General features: G+C 42.5%; 1 protein-coding gene across 1 annotated transcript; it reads left to right on the top strand.

The window, feature by feature from the left end:
• The first annotated feature begins 10,160 nt into the window (after positions 1-10,160).
• Positions 10,161-21,482, top strand: C2H3orf85 (chromosome 2 C3orf85 homolog). The gene is made up of 4 exons (XM_040583080.1): positions 10,161-10,268; positions 17,963-18,111; positions 18,342-18,480; positions 20,778-21,482. Exons 1-3 carry the CDS (start codon positions 10,232-10,234, stop codon positions 18,444-18,446), a joined length of 291 nt encoding a protein of 96 aa, XP_040439014.1. The 5' UTR covers positions 10,161-10,231; the 3' UTR covers positions 18,447-18,480; positions 20,778-21,482.
• The last annotated feature ends 1,625 nt before the right edge of the window (positions 21,483-23,107 follow it).

Raw genomic sequence — 23,107 nt, 5'->3', positions numbered from 1 at the left:
CTACTGATGTGGATGGAGTTCTACATCTCCAGCTGTGAGGGTCTGGTGAGATCCAAACGGGTGAGAAATTTCACAAAGACCAACTCCTTGTCACAGTTACCCCTTCCTACCTGGTCCTCTGATGACGGGGTTAAACAGACCTTCTCCGTTACATCTCACCACCATCAAGACCACATAGTCTGGGGGGAAAAGCGGACAGTAGAAGAATTTCACAAGGCATTACAAGTATTTGGCAGCAAAGGGACCAGGTGGAGGTAAGCCCAGGGGTTTTCTGTAGCCTTGCCAGTGACGAGAGACAAGGCACAGCAGGAATCTCTGTGCCGTTGCTTCATTCTACACTACAATAATCTCACCTATAAACTTCAAGACACAGCCTGCCAGTGGGCAACCCAAAGGACATTACTTTCTTGCAAAGCGGAGAGGGGCTTAAGTTTTAAATTACCTTACATTACCCTCTATCTCACAAGTACATCTGAAACAGCCCTTCCTTCCCTTCTCTGTCTCCAGGCTACCAGGAAGGCATTAACAAACTCAGATAATGTATTTTATATCTTTACATCTTTGAGCTCATGGAGCACACTAATGAATTAACACCTTGTCAATATACCATTTCTGTTATACCCTGGTTTTGTGGCACGTTTTACTTAATGACTTTCTGGAAATCCTCAGTAATAAGAAATGTCTCTCCCACCTCCTTTTTAAGTACAGCTATTCTACTGCAAATGTTGAGAAATGCTCACCATTTCCTTTTATCGTGACATACTATTTCAGCGTTGCATCCAAGCCCTTTGCACTTTAAAAATGCTTGAATTATAAATAGTAACTTTCTAGCCCTGTGACTTTACAAAACATTGTTTTATTTCTTAGAAAAGGTAACTTGGCTTTTGATTAAAAAGGAAATTTCTAGAATTAAATTGGGAACTACTTTTTGTTGTTTTTTTACTTACATTAAAAATTGTTACATGCAAAGATCTTTTCCCCATGTGCTACTACTGAGCTATTGTGTTTTCACTCCGACTAGCAACTTGCCCACTGTATGATTTCTCTTTTATTCTTAGTAAGTAGTTATTTTAAAGTATTTGTCCCATTAAAGAAGAAACTGGAGGAAAAGCTGCATGCACAATAAAGGGGTTTTAGAGGTGTATACTGTCTGGTCATGGGAGGTAGTAAATGCAGTCAGCCACAACTGCTGCTTTGAGGTTGTGCTAAAAGGACAAGTCAAGTCAACATTAAGTAGCAACTAAAAACTGAATCTTCTCTACACTGGCACAAATGACTGGTGGGAATTTTTTAGTGAAATAGTTAATTGCAACAGATTAAAGGATGCTTTTTCCCCAGAGAAACATGCCAGTTTCAACCCAAGGTGTTGCACGTAGAGGTGTTGACTCTAGACTAGATAACATGGTACATTACTTAACGAGACAGAGAAACCTTAACTCCCTACACCTGCAATAAACAGGAACATGGACATCGAGACCTATGGCTCCATTGTGCCAATGCAGGATTAGATAGCTTACCTGATTTAGCTTGGATAAGTACTGTTATTTTTTTCAAGCAATCAGACAAACCCTTGTAACATCGTCACAGTTGCTTTTCCAAGCTGTTTTCCTATGAGATACAGTGAATGTCTCCAGTATTTTCTTGAGATGGAGTAGCCCCAGACATCAGTCACTGTTGCAACAGCCCATGCATACCCATTAGCAAACAATGAAAAATTAAAAATTAAAAAAGCTCCAACCCCCAAAACATTTGATTAGCATTACTTCATGCAGATCACATCATTTACCATTTTCTGTACCACTTTGTACAGCACGGTTTATTTTGTTAAAGCTTCTACTAACCAGCTGACAGAGAACATCTTCATCAGGCAGTCACTCTAGATTCCACAATAAAAAAGTATTTCGTCCTTAAAACCACAATATTTGCTAGGCATTATCAAACGTCTCTGCAGTCACTCTGAAAAGGAAGCAACGAATGGAGCTAAAAGAAATTTCAATGTTTTAGAGAATTAGAAGTAATTAGCAGTAATAAATCAAATAACTGTGTCGTGCTAATGATCAGGAGCGGTGATCTGGTGATTGAAATGTATAATTGCAAAGGATTCTGTTAAGGATTTCTAAACAGTGAAATGCTGACCAAGACATGCAACCCCCTTTCTCAAACTGTGTTTTAATCTTTTTTTAATATTGTATTCTGCACATTCATTTACAACATTTTAAGTGGTGATGCAATTACCAGCGTTGTTCTCTACCGAGCTGTAAGGCTAATATGTATTTTTTTTAATCCAATACAAAAAAAATCCCCTTTCATGACAGTGTGATGGATGACCTAGGAAGAGCTAGAGCTATACAGACATGTATTTCTGTAGTCAGAAAGATCAAACCAGGTTCCATACCTGTGTAGCTCCATTCCTAGTGGATCTATTCCTGTTTTACCACAGTAATGAGATTTAAAACCAGGCCTTATCTTCCAAGTGCACAGAAGGATCAGTTCATCCCACATTCAGCAGCAGCAGGTGACAGGGGGATCGAAGCCAGATTAACAGACGGACTTCACAGAACAGGGATTTAACTTGACTGTGTTAAATACACCTGTGGCAGAAGTCAAACCAATAGCAGTTAATTCCCACTGCAGCCCGTGATAGCCCTGAAAACGCTCCTCATGTTGCTCTAGTTATAGAATTTTTCATATTTCTCATCGGGACACTAATTTTCCCAGTTTTATGACGGGACTACGAGAATGCAGGCTGTGGTTTGATGCGCAGTTCTATACGTCAAAGTCAATTCTTTTGGCTGTATATTATTCAGCTTTTAAGAACCAGTAATAAAAATTGACTTTACAACAAGCTGAAACATTTGTTTGTTTATAGATGTTAGAAACTGCTTCACTACGTAAATAGAAAGGGGGTGACAGCACAAGATGCTGCCAACAGCTTTGTTGTTTTAGCTGAGAAACGGCACCCACATGCCCTCCCTCCAAGGGCTGATGTTAGAGGGAGCAGGATCACCAGATCCTGTCCTGGATGGATCAGTCTGACCGCATAAACACTGCCCCAGGTCTGTGCAGGGGCAGCAATACATATTAATTTCCAGATGAGAGGGGATTTAACATTAATTCTGCATTTAAAATTGCTTCAAGTTGCACCTTCCATGGTTCCTACATCACTGCTGGCAGAAAGGCAAGGAAAACATGTGGAAGATTCTGGATGTGGCCTTATACTACATCAAGAGAAACATGGTGCGTGGGTTTTTTATTCTCTGCAAGCCACTGTTGCTCTGTTGTGGATCAGGATTGATGGATTAGAATCGCTCCAAGAGCTGTCAGCTAATATCTAAACCACAGCAAGATCAGACAGCAGCAACCTGTCTGGAATGCTGTGACAATTTCTGGCTGCCACCATGAGAACTGCAGGTCATGCTACCATAGGGTATCTGAAAGTAGAAACCTGAAGTTAAAAAAAAAAAAAGAAAAAGAAAAAAGTAGTCATGGAGACTGCATAATCCAAAGAATAGGAAGTAAGCTTTCAGAAGAGAGTACTGACAGTCTCTTGAAGATTTTTCACGTTGCTCCAGCTTCTTGTGCAGTCTGATGCCACCGTATTTTCTCATTATACTGGGGCAGCTGCGTTCTATGACCAGCATCATAGTTATCAGTGGGGCCACTCAGTTACATCCTTGGACCTGCACTTGAGTTCAATGGTTAAAAAAAAATAATTAAATAAATATCTAGACAATCTAGATGCTTGTATCTCCCCTAACTCCTATGTGCATTGAAGACACCCATTATCCCATGAAATAAGACACTTAATAGGTACAAAATCAGAATTAACATTAAGGATAACGAAGTCAAGGAAAATGTAGGAAGACACTGTACACACCGCAGTAAATGCTCTGCAAAGGATGCCAGAAGTTCAGTCATTACCATCTCAGCAACAAGAGATGTATTTCTCAGAAGTTACAGTCATCTAAGAAGGTCATGACTTTGCAAACAAGATGATTGTTCAAAGCAACGATTACTTAACTTTCTAGGCCACTTACCTGAATGTTGGCATCCTTTCTTACACTTTGTGCTGATCAGACAGAAGGAAACCACAGTCACTGGTTGTGTTGTTCGTTTCTTAACACCAAGCGTTAAGAAAAGGGCTACAAGGTTTGAGCCTGTGGGTGATGCTCGCAGGGGACTTGATGAGAATGGCTGGGGACATGGAAGGAACAAACCTGCTGACTGCTGTCTACACACCAGAAACCCAGCCAGAAGGAAGGCAAACCAGCGTGGTGACTCTGCTGGAGACACGGCCATGCTGCCCACATAGCAGGACACAGACGCCCACCCTTGTGGCATCCCAGTGCAGGTACAACAACTCCAGTGCATGGAGAGGTGCCATGGCCAACCAAAGGGAGGTGGATGCCACCAGATGCTCCCAGACCCTGGACTTGAGTCACTCACAAATTGAGAGGCTTACACAGGTGGCTCCTGTCCCTGCTCCTGGCTGTTCCTCTTGCCCTGCAGGAGCTTCCCTGGAGCAGCCCCTGCCGCAGACAGCAGCCTGGGGGTGCTGAGGCGTGAGCTGAGGACCACGTCTAGTGCCCACTCCTGGAACTGGAAAACTGAGGAGTATGTGCCATCAAAAGGGGAGAGTTTTATACAGTGCAGTTCCGGGAAAACATGGCAAGTTGAAGTTTTCATGCCTTCTCCCCCCATGGAGAGAGAGAGACTTACTCGTGCCCTTGGGACTTATAAAGCTGAAAAGAACAAAAAGTGCTTAAGCACAAGAGCAGCAGGATGGACTGGTGAGGCCGGTTGGCACAGGCAAAAGTGGACTTATCAAGGGCTGTAGCTGGTTGGAATAAAAAACTGAGCTAAAACACACCTCCAAGCCAGAAGGTGTAAAATGCACAATCCTTCTGTGCTAAATACCTCCTTGTGTGCCAGCTTCAGGCTTACTTCAAGACACACTAAGCATTTGAGGTGGCAGCCAGTAAAAGACCTGTTAACTTGCTCACATTAGAACTCCCAGTAGGTCTCAGCTCAGTTCCAGTGCACACAGATTTATACAAACTGCCTTTACACCGCCACCTTGGAAACGTAGGGGATAATGAATTCCTAAAAGGAGGAAAATTTTATGAAGGCAGGTTAGTCAACAGAGCGCACTTACTTACCCATCCTAGGGCATTGGTGGTGACTTTGGGGAGCCATCCTCCCCGGCACTGCTTGGAGTGGCTGGAACCAGAGCGCTGCCCCTACGTCAGGTGTGGATGCACATCCCCAGCAGTGCCAGACTGATGCCCACAGTCTTCCAAGACTTGCAGCACTCTGAAGCAGAATATAGAAATCAATAACTGGAATCAGTGACTGACCCAAATCACCAAAAATCCCCCAGTACTTTCCAAAAACTCCTGCAGGGATTGTCTTTTCTATTGAACTGCAGCAGCACCCACACTGCAAACAGTCCTGACGTTAGCCTTGCTGCCCTTCCACCAGGCCAGAAACGGCATGCCGAATTATCTAGTCAGGCTCTCCCTGTGAGACAAAAGTAACAGAAAAAATTTTGCCCAAACAACTGTCAGGTGCAGGGTTCAACACAGCACCTATCGCAGCCATGGATTTCAAAATCAATTACAAAATGAAGGTAATGAGAATCTATAAACACTGAGCACTACGCTACTGCCTCTGACTTCCAAGTCCTCACCCACAAGGTGCTGGTGGCACAGGAGGTAAGCTGGTGCAAACAGTGGTCGCTGTTTTCTTAGCTCCCTCCCTAGACCTCAGCTGCTGGCCACAGTCAGGCATAGGGTGCCAGGCTTCCAGTTTAAGCCAGTACAACATGTCTTGTGCTGAGCTCCTAAGGTGTAGCTGCTGGAAGAGGACTGCTTTGCGTAACTGGCTCGAGCCTCCCCTTCCACCGCCTCCTTGCTCACTTTAACTAGACTTAAACCAGGCAAAGAACACCAAACATAACAAAACAAGTAAAAAGGTAAAAGAAGAACTTTATGCTGCTAATACACACCCTATTTTGAGTCCTTAGAGTAGGTTGTTCCCCATGTACAACTTTTGGGACGTTTCCTCTGTTTAGAGAGAGGTTTTTCACGTCCTGCATATGTTTTATGTTCCTTTAAATATTACCTTGCACTTGCCTCACCTCTACTCCAAAAAGATACCACAGCAACACAACAGGCATTTTCAGGTCCTTAAAAAATAAAGTTCAACGCTGGTGTAGGCACATCCACTTAAGTCAAAGATGTCTTAGAGATGAACAAACAGAACTGGTAAATGTTAGACAAGCTTGAAACAAATGAGGAATTTGATATTAAATACACCAGAAGAAGATGACATTTTCAACAGTTACATAGCTGTTTACAAAGTCTGAGAGATCAGCATTACACTTAAGTAGCAAAATTGGAACAAAAGAATTAAGCTTTCTGCTGCGAGACACATGTGCAGGTGTGAAGCAGGTGCCAAGGAAGAAGAAAGTGGATTTTCCAGCTCAAATTGTTCAATTTTATCTTCCTTTTTGTTCCTTAACTCAAGATATGTATATGATTTCCCACCTGTTTGCTCCTTCCCAATAACTTCATATTACCTGATTTCAACAAACTTGAAGCAACAAGTGATCTTAAGGATATTTAGCTCCCCTGTCTCTCAGATATTTTAAAAATTAGCCATTTTATAAGTGCTTCACTAGTGAAAAATACATTGAAAAAGTATTCAAGGAGACAAGCCAACGGTCATCATCTACCTCAGGATGTTTTTAAGATGAGCCCAAACTCTTTCCTTCCTTAAACTGTTTCAACTATAATCAGCTACAGGTTAGGGGGTTTTACTTTTTCCTGAAAGAAAAAAAACATACCTAACTAGTTTCCCTAAACTAGTAGGGAAAAAATATAGATCTTTCCCCTGAAATAGTGACTTACTGTCTAAGTTTATGAAGTGCAAAAGGAAGAATGTTCTGATCTTTCCCTAACTTACGAGTTGTGCTGCTTGCAGCCTACCTTACACCTTATCGATAAGGCTGGTACCATTGAAGATTGGCTGAAACATCCATTCATATAATCCTACTTTCACTTCCCTATAACTCAGCTAAACTTTTATCATTTGGTCTGATTTTTTAATATTTTTTTTTTCAAATATGTCAGGTGGCTGCCTCAGACTGAAAAATTTTTTGGAAGAATTTCAGCCAATATCTTAGCTATTTCTGCAAATAAGACAAGGATGTGCAGAGGAGGGGGAAGTTTAACTTGCATTGAGTATTCTGATGACAACTCCTTTGAATAAGCTTTCTGTGATTTAAAGCAGGGAATAGAAAATTGACATGAGAGGGAGGGCATCATATGAAAATGATACGATGATTCATTCCTCCATATGAAAATTTGAGCCATTGGGCCAAGTTCTCAAATCTTCCAGAAAATTGCAGCCTGTCTCTCTGTTAGTGATTAACAGCTAAAATTCTACATTCAATGAACACATTCATGCTTTTCATGGGTTTTTAGTGGTATCCAGATTGCATATATAATGCCCACAAAGAACAGCTAAGAACACATCTGTCTCCTTAAAGTTTTTGTATGTGAGCCAGCTGGGCATATGCAACCACCAGGCTAAATATACATCCCAGGGCTTTAGGAAGAGCAGCGGCTGCTGTGAGCAGAGGTGAGCCTGGGCAAGAGCAGGACTGGGGGAGGAGGTGGGAGAGAGCGAACCTGACGGCTCCACACCGCGTGGAGATAGGTAGCAGGACACGTATGAGAGGAGGAAAAAGAAATCACACTGGAAAGCCACTCTCCTTATAAAAGACTTCTAAATTTTTCAATCTAAAGAAGCTGGGTTTTACAGACATAGCATCTTTTTATGTGAAATTGCAGAGTGTGCAACGAGAGGCAAGATGAGTCTTGGGGGAAGAAGGCAGAGCTGGGCAGGCTAGGCAGGAAAGAGCCAGGGCCAGGAGCAAGACCAAAATCAGACAAGGAATCGAGGGAGGCAGGATAGGGGATGAAGCAAAGAAAAGCAGGATGAGTGCTCAGGGGTAGTGGATCTGCATGTCCAAGAGGATGTGCTGCCTGCAGTTTTGTTGCTTCCCAGATCTCACATCGCTGCCCAAGCTAGCTGACCACTGTTCCATCTACAGCAGAGTCAACCATGCATTCTTCTGAGCCCAGAGCCTAAGTCCAGGTGTTGCAACATTCCCACTGTGTTTCATAACCCCACCAGAAGACTTTCTGTGCCTCTCAGCGAAGACTTTCCCTATAACAGAGACAAAGTTTTATCAGTAAAGAATATAAAGAAGTCATATTCTTCAGCATGTGACAAGTTTTATTTGGAAGTTGCAAGAGCAAGGATGAGTTTTCAGGTTTTGTGGGCCTGGACTTAGGATACTCAGGGTCAGCCGGGATCTGTGGCCTCTGTCTGCTTAATTTTTTCCAACTCCTGTTCCTAAGAAAAACTTTCTTGTCTTGTTCTTTTGCTTCCTCAGATGTGATAGGAGGAGTGGGTGTTGATCTGTGTTGCCAGTGCAGCTCCCTGTGAGCTGCTCCCAGGCAGCAGTGAAGTCTTACTAGCCAGTATCAACTCCTTTGGCCCAGGCCACATCACTAACATTCTGCTTTATGACCAGACTGTACGTTAAAGAAGAGATAACCACAATAAATATAAAATGACACGCCAACATGTTCTTCCATGCATTATACTAGGAACTAAGAGGGAAAAACCCTTGGGAGGGAAACTGCAATATAAAGGCAGGTCCATGTAAGGGTGAAGTGTGGAAGAGGGTGGAGAAGATGGCCCCAGAAAAGTTGTTAAGAGATAAAGATAACTGGTATTCTTTCCTGGAACTTATTTCTGAGGGATCCACAGTTCTTAAGAGCTTGTCTGTCACAGCTGTCTAGGTCACCCATTGGAAAATGTCCCCATCCTCACACCTTTTACAGTAACGCATAAAAATGATGACATCTAACGCTTAATTTAGTAGCTCAGAGATGGAGAAAGCCAATCCTAAGTTTAGATAATTAATACTTTTGTTAACACGGCACCAAAGTGCAGAGCTCCTGTCTCCGTACACAATTTGCTAGGTGGAGTTGATTTTTTTTTTTTTAGAACAATGCTAAAATAATAAGGTTGTGAAGCAACCTAGTGCTTAAGGATCCCGCTGTTAGACCTCCTGTTCAATAGTCTCCCCTCCTGCTCACCAACATGTAACGACAAAAACTGTAAGGCTCTGAATGACATGACTAAATGCTCTTTTATTTCCCAAGAAACCTTTGCTCCATCCACTGTCCAGACTGCATGGTTCTCACTGTGAACGTAAGGGTGAAGTACTACAGCTCATCAGCGTGGAGTCTGGTCCCTGACCAGTAACGTCAGCCAGGTCTAATTCCCTGCCAGAAAGACCTTTGGGTAGATGCACACCTGTGCTACTGAACTGCAGATCAACTCGCCTCAAGCGTGATGAAGCTCAGCTTCCCCGTGGTCCCTCGCCATGGGCGGAGGCGAGCTTGGGAAGATAAAATGCTCTGCAGCAAGACAACTGTTACCGACCGTGAGTTTAGATAGAAAGTCAACATCTAATTGGAGAGGTAGGAGAGGTAAGACAGCACAAACACCGCAGTGTCCCCACTACAGAGTCCTGACACTAGCAGAAGGCAACGAGAGACGCTGTGACCTGTGCCCAGTTTGGGGCAGGAGCCCACCTCCCTCTCTCCTTCCATGCCCTCGGGCTTTCTCAGCCGCTTTTATCATAGGTTTATTTTCCTCAACCCAAACATTACACCGCTACAACATACTGTATACTTAGGCACTGCTCTCAGAGCAGGTGGGTTCAAACACCGTTTCCCACCATTTGTATCCATATAAATTCATATAAAACGCTCATGCCCGTTACCACAGCAAGAGGAAAACCATCATGCAGAAGACTGACTCGCCGCCACTTGCCCATACAGCGCCCACAGAACCAGCCCAACGTGCTATTTTGCATTCTAAAGCTTATGAAAAAGTTGATGCATCCCCACGATAATGAGCCATTATTGCTCATTAGAGGCTCAGCTTGCAGAGTCCAAAGTGTACAAACAGAGGTGTACAGGACAAATCTGAGCTAAGCACTGTACCCTGCCCTCTGCCCGCACCAACGATTTACAGGTATCTGGTAAATGATTTATAAACCTGAAGATAACAAAGTATAAAACCGTATGACTGCCTCCACTTTACAAAGGAAATACTTTCTGGATAATCTGCCAGAGCTCTGAAAATGTTTCAAATTTTAGTGTCTGCTCTGCTGTTTACAGGTAAGTGCCTGGCACCCTGTCTCATGTCATTCCCTTCTGGCTTGTTAAATAGTCAGCTGGCAAGAAACCCCGTGTTGCCACCAGAACAGCACTGATGGAACAGAATTAACTGGAAATCGCTGCAACAGGGACATATGGGAGAGTGGGCGAGCACAAGACTGCATAGCAAATTCTGTGAAATACAGTCTTGATTCTGCTCCTCGTGACTACTTTTGAACTTCTTACTGCTCAAGCCCTCAGGTACGAGCAGCAAGGATACATTCCTGACTGAAAGGGATTCTTACAGGATGATATCCTGAACTGTTAAAATTGTAGAAAAAGCTTAATGCCGTTTTTCTGGACTCTTCCCTAAACATTATTCTGATTTCAATGTCTATTGTTTGTAAGAAACAATTTCACATGCATTTATAAGACCCATGACGATCTATTTCTGGGAGGTCTGATTTGAATTGCTTATGGAGACTGATTTTTTTTAAAATCTCCTGGCTGTGTGATCCCTGAACCTTCACAGCAGCCTGCAACCAAGGCACCTAAAATCCAGACTCACCCTGTAAAACTTGGATCAGAGTGAAAATGGATGGGGCAGGGCTGCAGCATCAGCAAAGCTGGAAAAACGTTCTTTCCAATGCAGCACAGACTGGTACAGTCGATGATCAGTGAAGCACAGGCTGTGAGATTAATTTATTCGTCACTAAATTAGAACAAACCAGGCAGGCAGTAAGCAACTGGTGACTTCTCAGGTGATTGCCTGCATCATGGAAAGATGCTCCATCCACATGCATGCATTAAAGGCATTTCTTAGATCTGAGCGCTCCAGCGCACATGTAGCAAATACCTGATGTGAAAAGCTAAGGCAAAATGAGGTAGACAGAATTATCCAATGCTTAATCATGAATTAATAAAAAAAGATGCTTTATAAATTGGGACCACAGTCAGGTGTACTCGCTCTTGTGGGACAAATTCTCTTCCTGGTCATACAAGCCTAAGTTTCAGCTGCAGTGAGGCTCTGCAGGGAGGGGTGGAGGTGGAAAGGGCCCTTTTTTCTCTTCTGCAAGTTAGGGCTTACCTAGAAACCTTCCTTTCCCCTTCATTTGCACTCCCTGAACTGCAACTGTTCCTGGATCCTTGTCTGCCTTCCTGAGCCTCACCTTCTTCCCATTTCCCATCACAACACAAGCAGCATCACTTGAAGCCAAGCTGGGAGCACAGCAGCCTGCTGTCCCTCCTTTTGGAAGGCTTCTCTTTGCTTTCACCACCCTTGCATCTGTCTTTCCTAACAGATTCGTTTACCCTCTTTCCCTGGCTCCTTTCTTCAAAAGGCAGGAAGGAATTAATTACTGATTTTTAAGGAGCTCTTGAAAAAAGTTTCATTGGTCACAAACAGTTCTGTTTTTCATTAATTGTGAATCCTTTCAGCAATGACCAAGGTGGTGGTGGATTAAAATGGAGACTGTAAGGCTCACTAATGAAACCCTGACTCTTCATCACACCTTCAACTCAGCTGCTATAAATCCCTCCCCGTAGCAAACCACCCGCACATGTCCGGGAATAGACTTCCCGGGCTCTTGGCTGGCTGGTTAGCCTCTGCAGGGCGCAGCAGCGAGGGATGGGCTACAAGAGCATGGTGGCCTTGCATTGGGCTCATTACTGAAGTCTCTCAGATGTCTGATATGGTGTCTTGCCCATTCACTCAAGGTTAAACTGATGGCCACATATGGATTTAGGAAGGATATTTTGCCAGGACCCACTGAGCAGAACCAATGGAGCAATGCTTTTTTTTTTTTTTTTTTTTTTATAATACTTTGCTGCAGGGGAAGTAGTTCCTTCCCTAGGATTATCTAGGATTTTTGCCAAATTGCCTTGCTATTTACCCACACCTGACAACTTTCCTGACCCCTGGCATCACACCAGCAATATGTTCAATAGCTAATTCTGCATTAAGTGTCTGTAACTTGTCTGCCTCTGCCGATGAGGGAGGGAGGCTGATGCTGTAGCCCTAATGATTGCTAATGACTGAGCTCTCATCTCTTGAACCAGAGAGCTCTTGTGTCCTGTGCTGTAAAATTAAGAACTGTCAAAGAATAGACACTACCGTATTTCAAGCTTTAAAAATAAACAGAGAAGGCCAAAATTTCAGAGACTGGGTGGTACAAGCAGTGTAGAAGCACTTAATCAGTGACTTTAAATTTTGCTGTTGACAAGTGTTAGCAAATCTAACTGATCTAATTTTATTTTAAGATCTGTTACCATCCAAACACTTCGGGATACATGGCCAATGTGCATATGCACATTTCTTTTTCACCATTTGAAAAAGCAGTACGCAGGTGTTTAATGTAATTGTACTTGTCAACTGAGAAAAGGTGACGTGGCCCAGAGGTGGCCTGCGGGATCCAACAGTCTGTCCCTGCTGCCACCCAACCACGTAAGCAAAGTGCTGATAACCACATCCTGATTTCCATGGTGTGCGACGTAACCTAGAGAAATACTTTAGCGAAGAGAAAACCAGCTTCTACACTTTTCTTCCAGCACTTGCACTGTTGCGCTGTGGTATTCTGCATCCTCAGACCGAGTCCTGGGGCGTGGCTTTGGCAATCTTTTCTGGATTTAGAAATGTAGAGAGCTGAAGCATTGAGGGGTGGGGGTGTGTGTCCATTCTGTCTCATTTCCAACCTTAAGAAACACGCCTGACCTGCAACATTTGATTTACTTTTTCAAAGTTCCCAACACGTCAGCACCAGCCACCTCAGCAGGGTTAAAGTGTCCAAGGTTGAAGTTTAGCTCTGTCCAAGTTTAGCCTCTGTCCAAGATCTGTCCTTAAAGTGCTGATAAGAGCCGCAGCCTTACTCCTGTGAGCTGACATTTTGACCAGACAATCACCAAAGCCGATAATAAGAAGAGTTATTAGACAAAAAAGGAAAGGAGCCAGAGCAATTGCCAACTTTTGACATTTAAATTCCATTGATATAAATACCTTCAGCAATAGGTTTTCAGGCTGTCAGAAACTTGCAATAGTCTTCAGAAACTAGGGGGAAAAACAAATAGCTCCAGTTTATATGACAACGTGCATAGAGAGTGCCTGAAGTGCTGCTAAGTAATTGTCAATTTTTTTGTAAATATCGCAGCAAATCAGAGGTGAACCACTTTTCCCTGGGGTAGATGCACACCAGGGATAAATTTTTGTCCCAAGCCTTGAGAATGCTCCTCACCACTTACACAATACTGCTGATTGAGGTAAATAAGGCTCCTGGGGCTGCAAGGGGGCGGCTTCGATGCATAAATTATACTAAAGCAAGTTTAAAGGTTTGACTTGTCATTTAACTCTGCCAATTACACATGCAAATGGTGGTTTGGCTGCTCTCCCCAAAGACTGCTAAACACACAATGGCTCATACTTAGCTTTTAAAAGAGAAAGCAAGCATATCAATTAAATGGGTGCCTAAGCAGGCTAAGGTGTCAAAATTTAATCCCATACTCACTTTTTCAACCGTGTGATGAAGTGGGTCATTGCATGTTCAGCCGACAGGAAAAGATGTCTTCCTGGGAAGATTCTGCGGTTGCACCCAGCTAAATATCCTGCTTTCTAGAAATCTGTCCTTGCACAATAGAGCTCAGCTTCCGTTCGAGTCTAGTATGAAGAGATTTTAATGCACAATAACTTAAAATATAAAATCAACCTGTGTAGTTCTTAAATGCAGTTTGCTTGCTATACTGTAATACGTTTTTATTATTACCTTGACATGACAAGCTCTTTGATATGCCTTTTTCATAATCAGGATTGGGTGGGTTTTTTTATAGCTAATGCTGGTGTAAGTACACAAAGATGACAAGGTTCTATGACCATCTCCCCTCTGTGAAGTTATATACCAGCATATTTATTCTTATTCCAGTTCACACTAATCCAAAATGAGGTGCTCAGAAGACACGATAGCAGTAACGATTTCTAATAGTTTTCCCTCTGGACAATCTGTTTGGGTGTACAGGATAGACAAAACTACCTGCTGAAGGCAATAATTACATGAGCTAAATATCTGCTTGCTAAAACCAGCCCATTTTTTCTGTAATTTGCTTTTCATATGAGAACACTGAGTGAATCTTCAAGAGATGATGAAAGGAAACACTAACTGGTAGCAACTGATACAGCCCCTGCAATAGTCACTACCCACACACATTCCTCCTATTTTCCCTTTGGGTCATTAATTCCTAAATGTGCTTTTCAAATAACATATTTATATAAGAGGGAAAATGGTATCAAATAAAAAACCTTAATGTACAGTATGTCTGACCGCTCTTTACAGTGACTTAACTTTGTTTCACTACAATTTGAAATTCTTCCATCTTTCTTCAGCTCAACTTTATGCACTGTGAGCCATTTCATTAACATTACCCACCTGCTCTTAACTCCCTCTTGCCTGATACCCAGGTGCTCCGAAACCCCATTCGCCTGGCTTCTGTGCTAGTCTTCTGCAAGATGGAGAGCTGCAGTCCTCCAGGAACAGGCTGTGTTTATAAAGCACCTACCTGCGCAACAAACTCTTCCACAATCTTTTACTAAGCTGTTCAAAAGATGGGGGGAATTGACACCCGGTCTGAGAAACTGAAATTGAAGCAAGATGTAGGTTACTTGCGGCAGACAATACACCGTGTTCACGGGGGCTACTCAGACGGAGACATCTGGTCTGATGCCCCCAGGTCTACATTAGAGCTTTAAGACATTGCTTTCCCCGAGCTCTGCCAGAGCATGAGCAGACACACAACCCTGCTTGTCTGTGTAGTCCCTGTGAAAGACCAACAGGAGTATTTCTAGTTTCTCTAGAAATGGTCTCAGCAGAGTTCTTCTGGAGGAGAATGGAGTTTGCCCTGTTCGGAGACATGTAACGATCTTTACAGTAAGATGAAGGGGGAATGAACTGAGCCTGAAGGATCAGCTTGAACATAAAGGCACTTACTGATTCAGTCTGGAGAGGAGGAGGCTTGGGGGGGGACCTTATCACTCCTTACAGCCACGTGGCAGGAGGCTATAGTGAGATGGGGGTCCGTCTCTTCTCCCAAGTAAGAAGCAACGGGACGAGAGGAATTGGCCTCAAGCTGTGCTGGGCGGGTGTAGATTGCTATTAGGAACAATTTATTCGTGGGAAGGGTGGTCAGGCACTGGCACAGGCTGCCCAGGGAGGTGGTGGAATCACCATCCCTGGAGGTGTTTAAACCCCATGTAGATGTGGTGCTTAGGGATGTGGTTTGGTGGTGGGCTTGGCTGTCCTGGGTTAACAGTTGGACTTGATCTCAAAGGTCTTCTCCAACCTATACGTTTTTATGATTCTATTCTTCTGGTACTTACACATCTTTGGAGTGCCCCAGCAGTTAGGAAAAAGCCCTGCAGAGATGGTTCCCAGATGCTAAAGGTGAGAGGCAGAAAGGTTTGAGATACCACCTAGAAAAGAACAAGAGCTGGGTGTCAACGATGACAAAAGCAGCCAAGAGCAGAGCTGACCTCCCTGCCTCTCCTTGGAGCAGGCAAATGCACTTTAATCAAAGTGAATATTCTGTATTCTTAGGGATGGCATCTCTCACTGGATACAGGTGCAGCTGGAGCAGACCAAATATTAAAAATTGAAGATTAATAACCTTAAGATGCAGCACTCTGCACCACAGCAGCCAAGACAACATCTCACCGTCCCACCAGCAGAGCAGCAAGCTCTTGTTATGAAGATGCTGGCAGCAGGGAAAGGAAACACAAAAAACCAGAGCTACTTAGTAGTATTTTTTTCTAGCTTACTGCCAAACGAGAAGGCCAGAGCACATACTGGTGATAAAAATCTAATGTTTAATGGCCCTTACTAACTATATGTACATCTAAACAAAAGCAAAGCCCATTCCTGAGACAATTACTGATCCCAGTTCAGTTATCCCCATCCAGAAATGTAATCATGAACTTACAAAATATTCAAGACAAAAAACCCCACCCACAACAAAGCAAAACTCACTGAAGATAAGTTATCAGGTCATAGATTTTCTATCTATGGGATAATAGCAAATTGCCAGATAAATAATGAAATTTGGCACAAGCTTTATCTTGTGCAACTCAACCAGAAGTGTAGCAGCTTAACAGACAAATGCAAGAAATATATTTTTTCCAATTACCCAGGCAAAAATCTTACTTGTTTTGTGAAGCACAAAAGCAGCTATTCCTCAGTTCTGTAAGGGGGAAAGAGCAGTTCACACAACAAGAGTCTTCACACCAAGTGTCTGAATTTCAGTTTTTCCATGGATTTGTTAACATTTTTAAAGATGGCATTCCTTGAAAACTCCCTACTCCAGAATTTCTTCCTCCAGTTTCTGATTATAGTAACTTGGAATCTAAAGAAACTGCAGTAGGAGAGAACTACAGGGACTGTCATTGCTTGCTAAGTAAATTTTCTAAAGTAGTATTTCATGTCTGTTAAAAGCGAAGATGACAACTAACTCCACTCCTTTTTTTAGTTCATTACTGCATAGTCAAGCATTTTGTCACACTCTTTTCAAACGTTTTTTGGCTTTGAAAAGAAGCAAAGTGAAAAGTAGCAGCAAATACTTTAGCTTATATATCTGCGACATACATGCATTCAGCGTATGTTTTCTTCTATGTAAAAAACTCAAGTGACCACATTGCGGGCGATCAGCAAAGCTAGCAATAATAGTAAGCGAGCTGGATTCAGCTGAGCATTGCACATGAAAGCAAACGTTTGACATTTTCAGTTAGATTTCGCCCCCCTAGAAATTCAGAAATAAGGGCACTGGAGAGCTGTCGGTGAGGCCGGAGCTTGCCCTGCTGAGCTCCCGTTGTAAGACAAAACAGGGAGGGGTTCAGGTTCTTGGCCCATCTATACCAAGAGTGTGCAGGTCACCCTCAGGTGTCCATCTAAACCCACTTCACTAAATTGGAGCACAGCTGTTTACAGACACTGGCCTCAGCTTTGTTGATGTAGCTGAGCTTGAACTTAATCGTTGGTTCATTAAAAAATCATATGATTCGTACTGACATGTTGTTTCAGACCCGTTTAACACCAAATGAATTTGTGTCTCAAAGACTGGAGACTAAAAAGAAAAGACTTTTCCTGTACCAGAATCTTTCATATGAAGTTAATGAGGAATTCAGCCCTTTTTCTTAGGTAGAATGGTTATTTCAAGATGATCTACAAGAAGTGCTTTAGCACCTGGGGTGACCTCAGAAGCTGTCTAAAGCAATGCAATAACAAGGTTAGAAGTGCAATATATTTTGCTCACAGAGGAATTCCCATGCATGCAATTTCTATGCTGCTACTAATCAGAATAAACCAGGAGGTTTAGAAGGCATACTTAAATTCATAGATAGGTTTAGGGTTTTTTAAAGCTCTTGAGGCTTCTCAGCACACCTGAGACTAGCATAATTCCATTCTAAGGGTTTTTTTTTGTCATAAAACCTTGTATTAAAAATAAATGAGTGCCTTAATTTGATTGTGACTTTACTTTGGATTCAACAGCAAAATAATGATTTATAGCAGCTGTTGTATTAACTTCAGGCTTAAAAACACCAAAAGTCTTTCTGAAGATCTAAGGCAGGACCATCTTTGATTTCTGCTAAATGAACTACACATCCAAAGACATGCTCCTGGGGTATAAATAAGTTTTTTGAAGTGCGCTTTCTAAAATATTTTTCTGATTTTACAAATGTTTCTCAGCTTCCATGTCAGGTGTCCTTGGAGCACCTTTTCTGACAGAAGAATCAGCAAATCAATTTATACGACTTAAACGACAGATACCATACTCTCAGAACTACTGGGACCCAAGCAGCAGCCAGAATGCATGGGGATACATTGTGGCTGAACAGGTATTTTCTTCCATCATCTTGCAACACCTATTTAAAATTAAAAAAAAAAAAAAAAAAAAAAAAAAGCGCAGCACATACAGGTCCAGGATTGACATGTAACAGTAACTCTTTGGGGCCAGGGAGGAAATCTGTCCAATTTATCAATGTAGGCAAGGTTGCTCAGTAGTCACACGCTGGATTTATTCATTATCAAAGCTCAGAATATTCTTTTCTGTTTTGATCTGCTTCAGGTTAGTGAATCATGGACAGCTTTGAGAGACACAGCACAATACTACCTGGACTTGGGTTCTTATGCCTTTGATCCTTCAACCGCCACGTACGATGGGGTTTCTTAAGAGAGCGTTACATAGAACGCGTGCGTGTACCTAAGTAAGTAAAACTGACCGATATAAAGGTGCTGCCAATTGGGTCCCATTGGCATATCTTGGCACGTTAACAAACCTAATGATAATGGACATCTTGGAAAATTAAAGTAGATTTGTTTTTACTGTCCAGGTTTTATAGTTATTTAAATGCGGTCATTTTATTGTGGCCTGTTCTTTTGTAAGTACACTTTGAAAGGATTCATTAAAAGCTTGAAGAATATACTTCTTAAAAGTTCAGAGAATCTAAACTGCAACAATATGTCCTATATAGTTGGTTTAAAAAGCAGACAGAAAGCAATTCCTGAGGAAAAAAATAAAAGATAAACCCCCCCATCTATTTCAGTAACAAAACTGTATTCAGTGTAGCATAAAACTTCAGTAGAACAAAACAGAGAATGGGACACAGCAGTTGGTAGAACCAGTATATATAGATTAGCACACAAGTGCATGAAAAGAAGTGTCTCAAATTGTCATAAAGAAATTGTTTAGGACTATGCTAAACTGTACACATTTTTGGGACATCATTTTGTCAAATGTAGGAAACAATTGCTAAATGGTTCTGTTTGACAAGCACAATGCAGAATAAACACATTATTCCTGTGAAACACTTTTCATACGGAGATACTACAGTCCTTTGGAATGAACAGGAGTGAGTAGAACTAAACTTATACAACTTCAAGTTTCAGCGCTTAAAATAGTTACCAAGACACGGCAATCTGATCAGCCTGACTGTAATCACCAATAGGAAAATGGGCAGACGTCTCCTCGTAATATACTTTAAATTCAATATGCTTTGAATTTTATTGACTTAAAAGTAGCTTTCCTTTCAAAAGCAAGTTTCATTTTGAAATGTGGCTTTTTGAAAAGGCCTTGTTTTTTATAAGATAAGAATTCAATTTGAAGAGTCTCAGATTGAGCTTGCTAGGGCTGCTCCACCTGGAAGTGATGCCAGTTTCACTCACTCTGAGCTGAAGCAAAGTGGAATAGTTAGAAGTCATGATCTCACTGCCCTCCTGCCAAGCCTTCAGCTGATGCCCTTGGACCACTGGAGGGAAGCAGCAGGGCATCCATCCTCTCGCAATTTCTAACACCGATATGGGCAGCAGGTTTCTTGGCTAGCAGCAGTCACCTCTGCCATAGGACAAACCTGAAGTTACCTGAATACACTTTACTCAGTTTTCTGGAAAGAAAACCCACCCTGTCTTTTCCATCAGAAAAGTTCAGATAGAAAATGCCTAACTGGCCTGGTGAGACCACATCTGGGGTGCTAGGTCCAGTGCTGGGCTCCCCAGTTTGAGAGAGATGGGGAACTACTGGGGAGGGTCCAGCAGAGGCTGTGAAGATGACAAGGGGCTGGAGCATCTCCCTGATGGGGACAGGCTGAGGGAGCTGGGGCTGCTCGGCCTGGAGAGGAGAAGGCTGAGAGGGGACCTTACCAGCGTCTACAGACACCTTAAGGGCGGGTGCCAAGAGGACGGGGCCGGGCTCCTGTCTGCGGTGCCCAGGGACAGGACACGGGGCGATGGGCACACGCTGCAGCACAGGGGGGTCCTTCTGAATATGAGGAAGAACTTCTTTACCTTGAGGGTGACGGAGCCCTGGGACAGGCTGCCCAGGAGGCTGTGGGGTCTCCTTCTCTGGAGACATTCAACCTACCTGGATGTGATCCTGTGCAACCTGCTCTGGGAGACCCTGCTCTAGCAGGGGTTGGACTGGGTGGTCTCCAGAGGTCCCTTGAACCTCAACCAGTCTGGGATTCTGTGGTTAGTTGTCCAATACACATGCCTGAAGGCTGTGATCCTGGCAGCCACCAGGCGTACTACAAGATGGGCTATGCCTCCAGAATGACAATCCTTATGATTGTCATATGACAGGATTAAAACCAGTTTACAGAAAGACATTTGCAGGCACTCCCACTGAAGCATGTTTATGATTTCAGAACAAGGCTGGTTAACTCCCAGACTGAAGTTAACTTCCCAATGCTAATATGACAGAAATTAACATCCAGAGTTTTTAATGAAGGCATGTAGTAGAAAAGACATCAAGCCAGAAGTTGCAACAAACATTATGGATCAAGACAGACAATGATTTTCAATCTTATTGATCATGATTAGTGGTATTTCTGAGATGGCCAAGAAAAGCAAGCCTATATAGCATATGCAGGAAATCTGGTTCAGGCGCTGTACTTCCAAAAGAAAATATTTGCAAAAGCTTACAAATCTGAAGACTGGAGCTGCCAGCAGGATCTTTAAATTAATTTTGCAACATTTTTCTAAAAGCAATTTATTCCATCTTTTCTAGTGACTACATCAGACCTTGCACAGACACGCTACAGCAGTCTGGGACTCGCCTCCAAGCAATAGACAAGGATGAGCTATTAAACCCTCCACGTCTCCCATCTGGCCATGTTAGGGTATGGCATGTTATGTATTTGCCATTATGTATTTGATCAGATGACTTCATATCATCCCACTGTCTAAACCCCAAATTAACACACTAATTCTCTCATTGTAAATTGAATAAGGAGTTGAAGACAAGACAAACATTAACTTTTAGCAGATTAGGTTTAAAAAACCCTGTGTTTTCAAGTAAAACTTCTTTCTTTGGCTAAACAATTGTTTTTAAACGTACATTTCTGCTTCTGTGACTGAAACCCACAGTTTTGTTTGTCAGTATTTTACTTTAGCTACATTTTTGAGATGCAATGGGTCACTTTGGGTGGGTAAGAGAAGTAGAGCACATTTGCTCCGGCTTTGGCTAGCAAGAGGAGTACCCTTCTGTGCTGCAAGTGCATTTCCATTTGTTCAAGTACTGGGGTCAAATTATTAAGTATTATAGTATAAATCCATATGTATACACAAGTGTATACTTTATTCTCCACATTTAAACTTCTGTACTTGGTCTTGAATGACGAAACCAACTGTATGGTGACTGGCTTTTTCCTACTCCGTGGAAGTAGGAGCCGGTGGAAACATTCATGGCTCCTTTTCCAATAAAAGTGGAGACCAAAAAAAATGTGCTTTATGCCAAGTTCTTGAGTCTGGAATTCTCCCCATTTCTATCCTTTAATCTACCTTATTTCGGGACATCTTTGAAGGAAGGATTGGGCTTCCACATTTCTTCTGTGTGTTTATTAGTATATGGCTAGCAATTAAAAGCTTTCAGCTGTGGTCAACATTTCTGCACAAAAAGTACCTGTTGGGGAAACCGAAATGGGTTATTACCTGCAGGGCAGGGTAGGCAAAGGCAGGCAATTTTTGTTTAGTTTTTATCCCAAAAGAGCAGGTTCTGTGCATTGTACAGTCAGGGTTTTTTGTGAATATGAACTGTATACTGACATTGAAGATAATGTTGGATCTCCTGAAAAAAAAAAAAAAAGTGTATTCTTGTATTTTGGCAATCTCTACCACGCTTCTAAGTACAAAACTATCCATAGGCCATTAAAAATTTCTCTGCATAGAACAATGGGCCTGAAATTGCCATTATTCATTAGCTGAAGCTGAAAATTCATTAAACACTTGAAAGAGATAAATGAGGTGCAAGTTCAGTATTTGCCATGTAGAATTTCACATCTTCAGTCACGCTACTTAATTATGAACAGTTCATTCAAAGATAAGGGGTGACAAGTGATGTATAGACTAAAAGACCTCACTAGTTACACAGTCATTGCCTGTCCCTTCTGTCCCCCGTCTCTGTGCTGCTTGACCTTGGAGAAGCGAGTGCTCCAGGTCCTAAACCTTCTGCTATTTTCCTTAGTAGCAGCACAGGCATGACAGCATTACTGAAACTCTTCAATTACAGCAAGAAGCAGGACTGTAAGGATAAGCATTGCCTTTTATTTCAAATGTAAATAAAGTAAAAATCAAAAGGTCCTCCTCCTCCCCCGTGCACCTTGCTGGTCCCAGAGATGTTGCCGTGTTGCAGGCAGCGATGCCCAAGCCACTTGTGCGTTAGTTCCTGAAGCGCTGCCATCTACAGCCCTGCCTCTCTAGTGGATGTCGTTGCTGCCAAGGTGGCAGTTTGGGATCTGTTTGAAAACCAGCGGTTGTTTTCACACCTGCATGGTAAGTTAAACCAAAATGGGAGTTACTTCAGGAGCTGATTTGAAAGCGGACAGCGGGTGTCCCTGGAGTGTGGGTGACAAAGTCCAGCAATGAGGTGGAAGGTAAAACAAGTCTTACCTCACCTGCTATCAGCTGGGGAGGCAACTGCCCAGCCTTTCTGAGTCATTTTATGGTTGTCAGAGCCACGACATTAGAATAACCACTGCCTTAAGTCTATTGCGTAAGGCTGGCTTTGCAACCAAAACGTCAGACAGGGGATGCAATTTGACAGTTCTGTTGTACTTAGACATGACTAATTCCTTTAAAGAAGTTGTTCTGAAAGCCAGAGCCTCAATCTGCAAAGCTGTAGCTCCAAGCTAATGTCACTAATTCAGATAATTAGTCTTGCTGAATTAAATGGAAAGAATTGTGCATGCATGAGTAGTGGTGGGAGATGAGGTGCTTATTTCATGTTATCAAAATACATGCCACTCATGACAATGAGCAAATGGCTTTCACAAGCATTTGAATATTAAACTCCTTCTTTCTGCATTTATTAATAACCAGGAAAAATGTTTACCTTGTGAA

This window comes from Falco naumanni, chromosome 2 (assembly GCF_017639655.2).
Source record: "Falco naumanni isolate bFalNau1 chromosome 2, bFalNau1.pat, whole genome shotgun sequence".
Classification (NCBI taxonomy): Eukaryota; Metazoa; Chordata; class Aves; order Falconiformes; family Falconidae; genus Falco; species Falco naumanni.
This window is presented reverse-complemented; position numbering and strand designations above follow the sequence as displayed.